Raw genomic sequence first — 12,444 nt, 5'->3', positions numbered from 1 at the left:
ATGCAAGTCGGAAATGCGGAAATATAACTTTGAAACATAGGCAGGTGGATCTGTCCAAATGAACGGATGCAGAGTGATTTTATTTTTATGTGGGAAGTAGAAATGTCAAATACTTTTACATGGTTTGCATCAAGATAGAGCGCTTTATCAAAGCGTATGATTCTTAGCACTCCTCGTTAAGAGGATCAAACTGGGGTATTTCTTAGGTGCATTTGGACAGTCTAAAATAAAAATCGACAGCAAAATGCTTCTGGCTCGCATTCTAATGAGATAATCACTTGACATCCTTCAATTCGACAGATGGCTTTAAGGGGGCATGTATTTAGCCACGGCAGGATCGGAAAATTGCCCCCGAGATGGGGTCCCCCTCTGCCCACCAATCTTAATTTCTCCATGCTAAAAGATGGGTTTGGGTATGTTTGCCCGAATTGTTCTTGATTGCGGCAAACTGACCAAAAATGATTTGACCGGGGCCCAATTTAAACGCACATTAATTTTTATTTATTTTTTTGTCCCTCGCCTCCAATTTTAAGGAAGCACGGATACTCCTGTACCTCAAAAATTGCAAAATATCAAACATGGGAAGCAGGGGACACCGCCGCAACCCCTGCTCTCCAGGGATGGTATTTTGCAATATATGCAACCAAATTGCCCCGAAGGCCAAATCACCCATGCAAAATTCGACCAAATTGGTCATTATGTCAATTGTTTTAGGTCAAATAGGCTAATACCAAAAGAGGTGATAAAATCTTCCCCATTAGATAGCACTATCACCTACGCATACAATCATATTTGTAATCACGAAGGCAGTGCTCACAATTTGCACTCGCCAATGGCAAGGGATAATGGATAGATACTTGGCAAGTAAGAAAAAGCGCAATGTGGAAATGTAGACAATTGGGGGGGTGATATTTCTGTCTGGTTAGAAGCTTGCAACTTTAAACTTTGCCTCCTGATGAAGATAGATGCTGACCATTGGGAATGACATGGCACTCTCCCACTGGCCAATTTCCGGGCTATGCGAGCCTGTTTGGCTCAGAAACCTAGTAACGCCCTGAAATTGGCCAATGAGAGGCGGAGCCATATGACTCCACACAGGAGCACCACACACTGAGAGCCCTGCCACCTGTGCTGCTCACCACCTGAACCAGACCATACACAGCCTGACATACGTAGCCCGAGTTCTAGAAATCCCAACCCTCAACTTCTTACCTTTGGGATGATGGATCCAGTCACCGCAATCTTTGCTAGGATGCACCTGTCAGTCGAGTCCCAGCCTCTTCCAATAACTGCCTCCGGACCACCATTTCATTGTTTTGCCAGGCTGCACCATTGAGAGGGGGCCTGGCTGTTTCCCCCCCCCCCCCAAGCCCTGTCCCGCCCTTCTCCCTCAGCATGCTACTATGTGCTCACTGGGAACTAGCCAAATCCCAGCAGCCGCACAAGGCAGATGCATTCTGCACCTTTCTCTCGGTCTTCAGGGCCCATAACTCTCTGTACAGGTCTCGGGCAGGGTCTATAAACCTTACATATAACAAAGAAATTACATGGTTTGATTTTGTTTTCTTTTTTTACATGTCACATTGAAGGTTTTGCATTTGAGTGATTTTATAAAATAGTACAAACGCATTACGGGTTTCCTAAAAAAGATCCACGGGTTTGGAAACTGCTTTGACAATTTTATATTTGATATTTTTTGTAGCAGTTTTTTTTCATGCTGATTAATGCTATATTAAACTTTTAAATGCATTTTACAGGCTTTCTTGCCATGTACAAAAACGAGACCATATTTTGTAGGTCATGCGCATCTTTTAAAAAGGTGCCTTAGCAACTTGTGATTCATAGGCCATGCTAGACACATTTGTTTTCAACTCATTAGGCCCTTCTCGATATCTGATCGGACTAAGACAGACATAACAGAAGTTATTGGTGTGATATTTTCATTAAAACAACTATAATCTGTATGGCAAAGACCAGTATGTGAACTATTCTATCTTTCAAAAGACAGTCCTTTGATTCCATACATAATGCATAATTACAATTGCGCTACTGTAAAACACTTTGTCTTTCAGTAAAGTTTAGGGTAGTGTATCTAAATCTCACATGGTCAACTAGATTTTGGTTTTGTTGGGAAAGGTGCACGATATGAAGGAGTGAACACTTGAAAATGTACATGATCACCCGGCCAAATGGTACTGATGGCAAACCTAGTTCTGGGACCTGCTGGTTGCATTAATCTGTGCAACATGTGCTCAACTCATGAGCTGAACCCGAACTCCTTGACATTCTCTCATCACCCGGTTGCTCTATACTAACTACCCTGAAAGTGAGATGACCGCAAACCACAATATTCCACCTGGTTTGCCCAGTTACCAGCCGGCTAAGCCATCTACTCTGCTTAGACTTTTTTCCTTTTACATATTGAATATACGTAGCTAACTAGATATTTACTCAAAGTAATTATCAATAGTGCCATCCAGTATGTGTACATCTAATACAATACCATGCACTGAAGTTAACCCCCAGAGCGCGCTTTGCTCTAAGATTATGATTGCGTTATATATTACCGCTGTGAGAGAGGCTGGGAACGCAAGCGCAAGCAGCTGCTCGCATTGCCCATGGACAAGTCTCCACTGGAGGGCCACACCTTGATCACCCCCGCCAACTCACTTATGAACCTCTGGGCTACCATCTAGATCCCGGAATTAGTCATTTCCAGTTACGGACATATATGTAAAGTATCAGAACCCCAGATGGGGCTCCAAGTGCTAATAGCAGTAAATACTGCTTCCATGGGTGTGCAGGAATGCAATTCAGCACTTGTTTGTTTATTTTATTTAAATTGGGCTCCTGACCCAGAGGTAATTGGGCACTGGTAGGACATTAATGGTTACATGGCATAGTATAGACAGTTGAATGCATGAGAGATGCAGTTTAAATAGTCAAAGGTAAGATTACAAAAGGTAGGTATATACATATTATACAGTCAAACATTAAGGTCATAGCAATAGTACAGGGCAACATATGTGCAAATTATGCAGTCCCACCAAGGTCAGTGGTATCTACAACTGTGGCGTTTATATTTTGTTGGGCATACATGGATCAGGCTTGAGGACCTTCAGAGGCCCTGCCTTCCCCAAAAGTGGTGTTTAACACAATATTGCAACACAATATTGCAAACAGTTAATATCAATGACAGGCAAGGACCACCCGGCCCACCTGAAGTTGACCCTACCTGCCACAACACCATACTAGGTACTTAGTCTCAGCCTATGACTTTCCTTGAACATTCAGAACCTTTTGATTTTCGAAACTTCTCCTTATGCAACAAATGATGGGACAAGCATACGATATACAGGACATGCCTGGTGCAAAACAGACTGCACCCACTTGCATAGAGCCTTGCACTGAAAACAGTTTTCAGAGCCTTTTTAAAAATCATATTTACTTATTTATTTGTGTCCATTCATACAGCCAACCCGTACAATTTACAGACACTCATCTCACTAATGTCTTACTTCAGCAGTACACAAAAATGCTGTTTTGTTACTCATTTTATGTCTTGGGTACAAATAACGTCTAGTGACATTAAAATTATCCGTACAAAATTGCTAATCAAATGAGTTTGCTAACAAAGAAAATGTCAATTCACAAATTCTGCTAATCAATTATTGAAAAAAAAATGTATGCCTTGCAACTGGACCCAAAACCAAGCCCAAATATATTCCAGTTGCATGCCGTCCCATCAGCTTCAATGTTGAAGGTGTCAAACAATCAGAGTAGAATAGTAGCCAACTTGCCACACAGGCCACAGCACCACATACGTGCCATTCCTAGATGTTCACCTCCAGGGTGGCCCAGTTCAGAGTACCTGAGTAATACATTGCGAGTATGCAAATTAGCTCAAAAGTGTGCATTATGTGCCAAAAGATTGCCTTTGTCTAATAGGGCAGTGTTACTTTATATATAACTTCATCAACTCAACGTTGCTAGCAACCACATACTTGCTTCAACCTCAGAGATCATCAGTGTGCTAATGCAGCATACTTTTGTCTGGAGCAGTGGGGTATGCTTAACACCACTATGGCAAGTTTAAAAAATGCATGAAAGAAACCTTACTTAACTAAAGCCAGTGCCCCTTCCCCTTCTCGACACAGCTCCATGCACACTCTTCCATTCTTACCTGAATTTCCCCATGTCTCCTTTTGTTTTTTCATACAAGATTTGGTTCTGAAATGCAATACTTGGTGGTCCTACACTGGAGGTGAACTTTCAGGAATAGCTACTAGCTGGCACTGTGGCCTGTGGATACTCTACACTCACATTTCAATTCACAAGAGTATTTTCATGCATTGTAAACAAACCAAAACATTGATGACGTTTGCTAAACATAACCCAATTCTCTAATCACACGGCATGCGGACTATCCCACACCGATTATTCCGAATGAGGGTGAACGAAATGTGCGGTTTTCTGCATTCTTGAGAGAATCGGTTTTGGGTTGATAAAGCTATGTAGTGCTCCCCTATGAGACCCATGCAATTTTCTAGATTGTAGTGCATACTTTTGAGCCGACATGGCTTATCTACAACGCATTGCTCAATGGCTCTGAACTGGAGGTGAAGGTCTAGAGGTGGTGCTGCATGTGTGTCTGTTTAACTAAAATGGACTATTCTACCCTTTCATTTCAGGTAGATTTGTTTTCATCCTACCCTAACATTGATGAAGTTTGACAGATATATCCACACAGTCATTAAACAAGTCTGCATTCGCTGCCACAGGAGTGAGCCAAAAGCCTCATGTGGACAGGTGCACAGACTGCTGAGTGTTGGTGAAATAACATCTGAATGGGAAATAAACCTCATTGTATATTCCTTGGGACCCAAAAGGTATGCCAAATAAGAAACCTTGTCCACCATCCTTACCTGGGGTGCAGCGTCCACCAGTCAGCAGGTGCCACGGATCCCGGTCAGTGGCCACCAGCAGGCAGTCAGGATCCCTCAGGTAGGTACAGGCCCGGCTCAATTTCTGAAAGCTAAACTCTTCATCATAGCCCACCAAAACCGCTTGGACTGTGGTGCTGGTATCCTCTTGGCCTAGGACTCTCAGTCCAGCATCGAGAAGTTCATGACGCAGCCCAGCACCGCCTATAACGAACACCAAGGGAGCGTCTGGCTGTGGTTTACCAAGAAGTTCATCTTTTCCTTGAGGGTCTTGAAGCATTCGACCCTCACTGTGGTCACCTTGTGCCACATGGTCTTTGTCATCGTGTATCAATGTTACTTCATCTTTGACTCCCTGGCAGTGAGCTGGAGGTTCTTTGATGTGGCACACTGCCCCTTGATCTCGTTTCGTGCGTGGCTGTTCGTGCAGCTCCAGAGCGACATTGTCCTGCAGATTTGGCCTCTGAACTTCCTGGCTGGCGACATGTAACCCCTCCTGCGAGTCTTGGTCCCAAGTGTCTGATCTGCACGGCTCCCGATGTAATCCCTCGTTAGAGTCGTCTTCCTTTTGCGACCCCTGAAGCCCAGTGTTCGCATCATGTCGTGCATCTGTAGAGCCTTCAATATCCTGTAGCTTCTTCCCCCCGACCCCTATTTTCACCACTTCACTGTCCTGGCACCCGCCAAGCAACTGGGCCCGTAGGTAGCGGGCTGCGCAACGGCCCGAGGTGTACACCTGTGCATCCTGAACACCGCTGAAACCCAGCCCCCGGAAACGGTCGCCTAACTCCGCTCGGCTGCGGCGGCTGTTGTTGGACACGAAGATGGCGGCACCTGGACCTCCCCGCGCCTGCAGCGCACCCACGACCTCGCGAGCCCCCGGCAGCGCGCGCTCGCCCTCCCACAGTACCCCATCGCAGTCGAAGAGCACGGAGCGCGTTTCACCCACCACCCGCCGGGCTCGCGCAGGTGACAGCCTAGGAGGAAGCGGCAGCGGCGGGCTGGGAGCCGCCATCATTCACACCGGTGGAATAAGGAGGAGCCAATCACAGAGCGATGCAGGGGGTACTGGAGGCCTATCGCAACAAGACCACCTTGCCATCCAATGAAAGCCTAGGAACGTTGACAGCTGGGCAACCACAATGCAGCAGCGCAGCGGTGACAGCTGAATCATTCCATGAGAGGAAAGCATCAAGCTGGGGTTAGCTTGGTTGTGATGCGACAGAAGCGGTGAAAGATGCCCATGCTTTATACGTTTCCATTTTACAACATGGTTGGTGCGAGATAATACTTGAAAGATTACAATGACTTTAAAAAAGAAAAATCATATTTAAGTATAATATACATTGAATTATTTTCTTAACCTTTTCCTAGATTAGGTAGATGCACATTTTGAACTGCTTAACTGAAAGAAGTGGTAAATTGCAAAGTCTGTATTGACTGTAAACATTCTTTCCATTATTTCATTTAAAGCAAACGTCCCTCTCGCTGTTCCTGCAACATATTACACGGACCTATGCGTTTCAAGATGGCCGCTAATGTGCAAGCAGTGAAAACAGGAGTGGGCACCACGATAATGTAATCCAGAGATTTATTGTGGAGTAGACATGTAATGTGGTCCTGTAGCCAATTAAGGCTCCCTTTTCACTGGGCGTCAAAAAATGTTGAGGACTTTGTCCTAACTATGGAGTCAGGAGCTTTGGAAGGACCACTCATGTAAATACAGGTGACATTCATTAAAGTATATTCCTTGTGTAGTTATAGGAAAGTAATTCTGTAACTTAGAAATTCTGTATGACATAAAATTAAGTTCCAAATATCCTTTTTATTGAAAAAAAATAACAAATGTAATTTCATATCACAGGCAGTGAGTCTAAAATTAGGTCCGATGCATTTCGGACTACACGTCCAACCTCAGGGACCAAGACCTAAGTGGAGAGCACATGAAAATAAGTATCAGTATACAGTCAATTTTAACACAAATGTATACAATTCTGGTAACACGAGTACAGCAGACAACTGTCCTGCCTGCCTTTATGCCTTCTTCTAGTGATTTGCCCTCATAGCTGTAAACAATACAGACAGGAAATACTTCTGTATATGAACGAAAGTGATTTGAATAGAGGTAGGAGATATATCTAAATAATTAATAATTCAAACTCACATACCTGAGGTCTTCAATCACTTTCCTTGTATGTGTAATGCCGAGCTCAATGCCACATAATGGCAGATGGTGCTGGAGTACATGTGTGCAGAAAGAAAGAATGGATAAGAAAACCAGACATGACCTTGAAAAAACAAGCATATTAGGGTAAGCACACATAAGTAATTTGCAGAAAAGGTCTTACCTATTGCTGGGAAAGAAATTAAGCAAAACATGGTCAGCCGAGGAGTGTGTAGCTCATGTGGGGCGTTCTTATCGAATATTCAATTCTTTGTGATAAAATGGTGGAATAGCAACGCGATTATTGAGGAAGGACCAAAATACATGCATGGGTTAACAATTTTATTATGCCTGTATGCTGGTGCTAGCCCACAGTGTGCAAATAATCACAAGGACATCATGATTAGAGAACATAAAATTAAAGAACATAATGACGTTGTTGTGTAAGAAAAAACGATTTAAACGAAAACAAAATTGGGGACAGTTCAACGAGCAACATAAAACTCAAAACATGTTTTCATAACTTTTGCATTGTATCTAGTGTCTTCGAATTAAAAAAAGAAATCTTTGCACAATAGAAGTGAAATTCTTTGTTCAAACCATCTGGAGACAATGAGTTTAAACGATTGATCCAGAAAGTCTCCCTTTGGTTCAGATGTCTCAGCAAGTCCTGTTCTCCTGGTTTAGTTTTGATCACTTCTAATATTTAGAACTTAATTTGTGATACTTGGTGTCCTTTTTCCAGAACATTTCTCGTAACTGGCGACTTGAGGTTCCTAGTTCGTAGGTTTGGGCGATGCTCATTCCACCTAAGTTGCGCTTTCCTTGCAGATCGTCTCACATCGTATTTGCCGCATGGGCATTTAATACTGTAAGTTACATTGTGACTATCATACATTTCAAAGTCCTTGAAATAGATTTTCTTGCCAGTGTATGGATGGCAAACCAAGTTACCCTTGAGGACAAAGCTACAATTCGTGCATTGAAGACACATGTAAGTTCCAGAACATTTAGGGCACACTTTATCACATTAAGCGTCAATTCTGACCAACATGTCTTTCAAATCTTTACTTCTAGTGTAAGCAAATAATGGAAGATCCTTACACAAGTGACCTAATGAAGCATCTTGTGATAACAAATGGCAGTGTTTTTGTTTGATTTTCTTTATTCTATAGCTTTGTGTCAAATATTTGGACACATACACAAAGCATGGTGGAGATGAAATATTTTTTATTTTATCAAAAATGTGTCTCTAGATCATATTTTTACCCTGTATTGTGCTTTCTGTGTTTCCAGTTCTGAGTAACTTCTAGCAAAACGTTTTTGGGCCCTTTCATCCTTGAGTCTGTTGCATTCTTCGTCATCCTGTACTATCCCCTTAACCCGAAGGAACTGACTGTGAGGGAGGCTCTTTAGGGTACTAGGAGGATGGCAACTTAGCCAATGCAGAAGATTGTTTTGATCGGTTGGTTTGCAAAACAAGGTGGTATCGAGGCCATTAGGGCCAAGAGATATTGTGAAATCAAGAAAATGTACTGAAGTTGTACCTATTTCTGTGGTGAACTGAATATGGTTATCAATCTTATTGATGTACTCAATAAAAAGTAAAAGGGCCTCGTGTGTTCCTTGCCATATGCCAAAAATGGCCGGGTCTGGCGCCCTCGAAGTCTTAAGATTTCTAATCTTAGGACAGATCTCGTTAATATCAAAGACAACCTCGCCATCTATTAAGGAATTGTCTTCAGAAGAAATCTTTTCAGCCAGAACAGCATTCCAGAAGCGGCTACTGATGAATTCATGCCATACGGTCTCAGTGATACAGCAAACCTTTTTTAGCACTTGGTCAGAAATTTACTAACGGTAGAGGTACCAACATTTTGTTGATTCATGGGACTTTAGTAGCATGAATATTACTTTCGAGTCCGCCAAATTGGGTATTATAGCCAGTTTTTATATCGGCTGAGTAATGATCTCATACAAGAGTTTTTTTCCTCAAATATAAGTGTCTTTTCTTTGGAAATTACACAACAATGTTTGCAGAATCGTTTCTTTTCCTCATTGATGTTACTATAATATATGACATTGCTGTTTTTAGCTGACTTAATAGAAAGAAAGACATTGGGACATTGGGATTGGAACATAAGGTGTTTTTTTAAAACCAAGTCCATGTCCCAATCATTTTGCCCAAGCAACACTCCAGGAGAAGACGAACTATCGACTAAGAATGCATTGGTTTTCTTAACGTTGGCAGTTGACCATAATATGCGGTTACCCTGAATGTTACATGTGGCTTCCTTAGACCTTCCACCAGTATCAATCTTTTTGTGAGGAATAAAGGCAACACATAGTGCTGCATGATCACTCAAATCCATACATTTGATTTTGTAGTCTTCTACCATGACACGAAGCACATGTGATGCAAAGATGCAGTACAAACAGCAGGCACTATTCTCATCAATGGTTAACACAGTGGTATTATCGGTAGGGACAAAAGGTAGAAAGTCAAAACAAAGCAAAATATTTGACCAATTTCGTCCCTTACACTGCATTCTCAATTGATACAACTCACGAGACATAGCTATGGATGCCCCAATGGCATGACCCTCTTGTAATAACCCTTCATCTCAAACCCACAAGCAGTGCGCATTCAAGTCACGGGCTAGGATGACTGGGGCGTTAGAAAAGATGTCACGCGAGCAATGCAGGTTTCTACTTATCTGCTTGAGTAGGCCAGCTGTATAGGGGCCTTCGAGGGAGCTGGGGCGGGGGGGGGGGGTGGTCATACAATGTAATAGCCAAGGTGTGAATATTTTCCATTGGGAAGTGCTTACTCATTGCGCATAAATAATTAGGATCTTCACCACCCTTCCGAAACGAAATAAGAGATAAGTGGGCTTTAACCCCTATGCATAGCCCACGCTTAGGGCACCCAATACAACTTCCCGAGGCCTTCCGAGAAAACACAACATAACCATCAAGAACCAGGTCCTTCCTTAATCAAGTTTCTTGGAGGAAATATATCGCTCTTACAAAGGAGTTTTAAACCCTCCTAATGGTTAATAAAAGATTTATGCCCTTAAGAGTTCCAGCAAACAAAGTGCAGGGGGCAGGTATCCCCATGTTGTCAATGTTGATCCAAAATGCCAGACAGAGGAGCCTAATAATTATAGTCAGAATGATTAGCTCCTTCCCCGTGTTTAGCCTGAGAAATAAAGTTCGCCATTTGTAGATGGAATACGTTCTCTGCATGGCTGCCATCCATTTCTTGTTGCACACCTGTTTCTGTTATAACTGCTAATGGTGATAGGTTTTTGAATAGCGAGAGAAACCTGTACTACGTAACCTAATTTGAAAAGGAATAGCAAAAAAAAGCCTAATCCTGTCAGCAACCACAGGTGAGATGAAAGTATTAATTGGTGAAACTATCCAGAGCGGGCAGTTCAACACTCTCAGTGTCCTTAGAATAAATGATTGACAGTTCCGGTATTTGATGTAACACATGCAGTGAATAGGCTTGATTTATAAAAGGGCTTTCTGCAAATGGCATGGTTTCCCAGAAACGTAGTTGCTTTCCCTGTGGACCTGCATGCGGACATATAAATGTTTATCACTAATGCGTGTAGATTTGGCAATAACAAGCATTGCCTAGGGGACCATAGTGGCACAATCATTAGGGAGGTACCCCTATGTAGAAATTGGATGAGTATGTTCACTCTGAACACCAATTTCACTAGATTGCAAAAGTGTTGGAGGTACCTGTTCCATCTTGGATAGTCGCTTGTTCTCAATAACCTTCATGGGGGGATCATCACTCCGAGTTCCCACACTAATGCGTACCATTATAGGTGGGCATGCAATGTCACTGCTGGAGCAAGGCAAGCATTTTTCTGGAAATTTAAGCCATTTATCTAACGTACCAGCAGAGTGTGTTCCAAGGTCCTTATTATTGGGGGCTTTTAAGATTGCAGGATTTTGCTCAGATCCTTTGACCTTGAAATCCTCGCACTCACTGAGACGTGGTTCAACGCCAGCTCTGTCACTGCTTTTAACACTCTTCTTCCTCAGGGCAACAAAATCCTCTCCAAGTCCAGGCCTAACCGGCCTGGAAGCAGATTGGCCCTTGTCTTCTCTGATTGGATCCCTGTGTCATGAACCGTCGTCTGCGTCCCTTCTGGACTTCCTGGTCCCTGACCCATAGGGGATTGAATACAGGGAAACTTCCAAAATGGCCGCTTAATACGGAACGCTGCTTGCCAGTCTCTAAGCTCCACGCTTTACGCTCTACAAAACAAACACGCCCCCGCGGCTCTGCGTGTCTCAACTCTACCGTTTGCTGTAGTTGGACATGTGTTGCTGGAGTTCGCTCGGGGCTTTCATCTGATTCCTGGTTCCCGGTTCCTTGAATCCCCCTTCCTTCCTCCCATTCCTCTATCTTACCTCTGAACTTCCTGGATTTTCACCCGCGCTCGCGTCACAGCTTTCAGCGCCTCCGAGTGTGAGCATCATTCCTTCCTGGTATCCGCCCTGGACATCTGAATGTACCCCGGAGTTGGATTGTGAACCTCACGCTGGAATCCGAGGACCAGCGCACGGGTTTGTACAAATCCCGGACTGTGAGAAAGAAGACACCACAGAAGGTCACAAGCGAACAACAAAAACAGGTGAGAAGGGGAGAGACTTGTGACAGATTGAGACACCTAAAAAACGATACAGATACAGAGATGGAAGCTGCAGTTCAAGACCTCATGCGAGGCATGCAGGAACTAACCACGGGGTCCAGAACCTTAAGGCTGAGAATGGTGCATTAAAATAGCTAGTCTTGTCACGTGACTCTGCAACTAAGGAAAGTGTGTTATTGGGAGGAGTAGTAGACAAATATGATGGTTCTTCAAAGACCCTCCGTGCCTTCCTTGATTCATGTTTTGTGCACTTCACCTTCAAGCCCTACTCCTTTTCCACTCCCAGAGCTAAGGTGGGCTTTATGATCTCACACCTCACTGGTAATGCCTTGACCTGGGCAACCCCCCTAGTCAATTCAGGCAACGCCCTCCTGGATGATTATGATGGTTTTGTGGACGCTCTAAAGGCCATGTTTGATCGCCCAGTGCAGGTTTACAGCGCTCAGGAACGTTTACTCGAATTTCAACAAGGATCCCAGGATATGCTTACCTATGTGACCCGTTTTAAACGACTCGTGAAGGAAGCTGATTGGTCTCAAGAATTCAGTTTCACCCTCTTCAGAAGAGGTCTGAATGAAGAAATAAAGGACGAGTTAGCTAGGGTAGCTCGCCCAAGCTCCTTCCAGGCTCTCATGGTCCTTTCCTTGCAAATAGACAT

At 43.5% G+C, this 12,444-nt stretch overlaps 1 protein-coding gene across 1 annotated transcript in view; it reads right to left on the bottom strand.

Moving 5' to 3' along the window:
- Positions 1-6,081, bottom strand: part of PDXP (pyridoxal phosphatase) — a 29,754-nt gene extending 23,673 nt beyond the window's left edge. The window contains exon 1 of the mRNA XM_069653047.1: positions 4,926-6,081. Coding sequence (XP_069509148.1) covers positions 4,926-5,961 — 1,036 coding nt within the window. The 5' untranslated portion in view covers positions 5,962-6,081. The remainder of the gene's footprint in view (positions 1-4,925) is intronic.
- Between the last annotated feature and the right edge of the window lie 6,363 nt (positions 6,082-12,444).

Source organism: Ambystoma mexicanum, chromosome 3q (genome assembly GCF_040938575.1).
Source record: "Ambystoma mexicanum isolate Mex_15411 chromosome 3q, UKY_AmexF1_1, whole genome shotgun sequence".
Classification (NCBI taxonomy): Eukaryota; Metazoa; Chordata; class Amphibia; order Caudata; family Ambystomatidae; genus Ambystoma; species Ambystoma mexicanum.
Note: the sequence above shows the minus strand (reverse complement) of the source record. Positions and strands in the feature narration are given on the sequence as shown.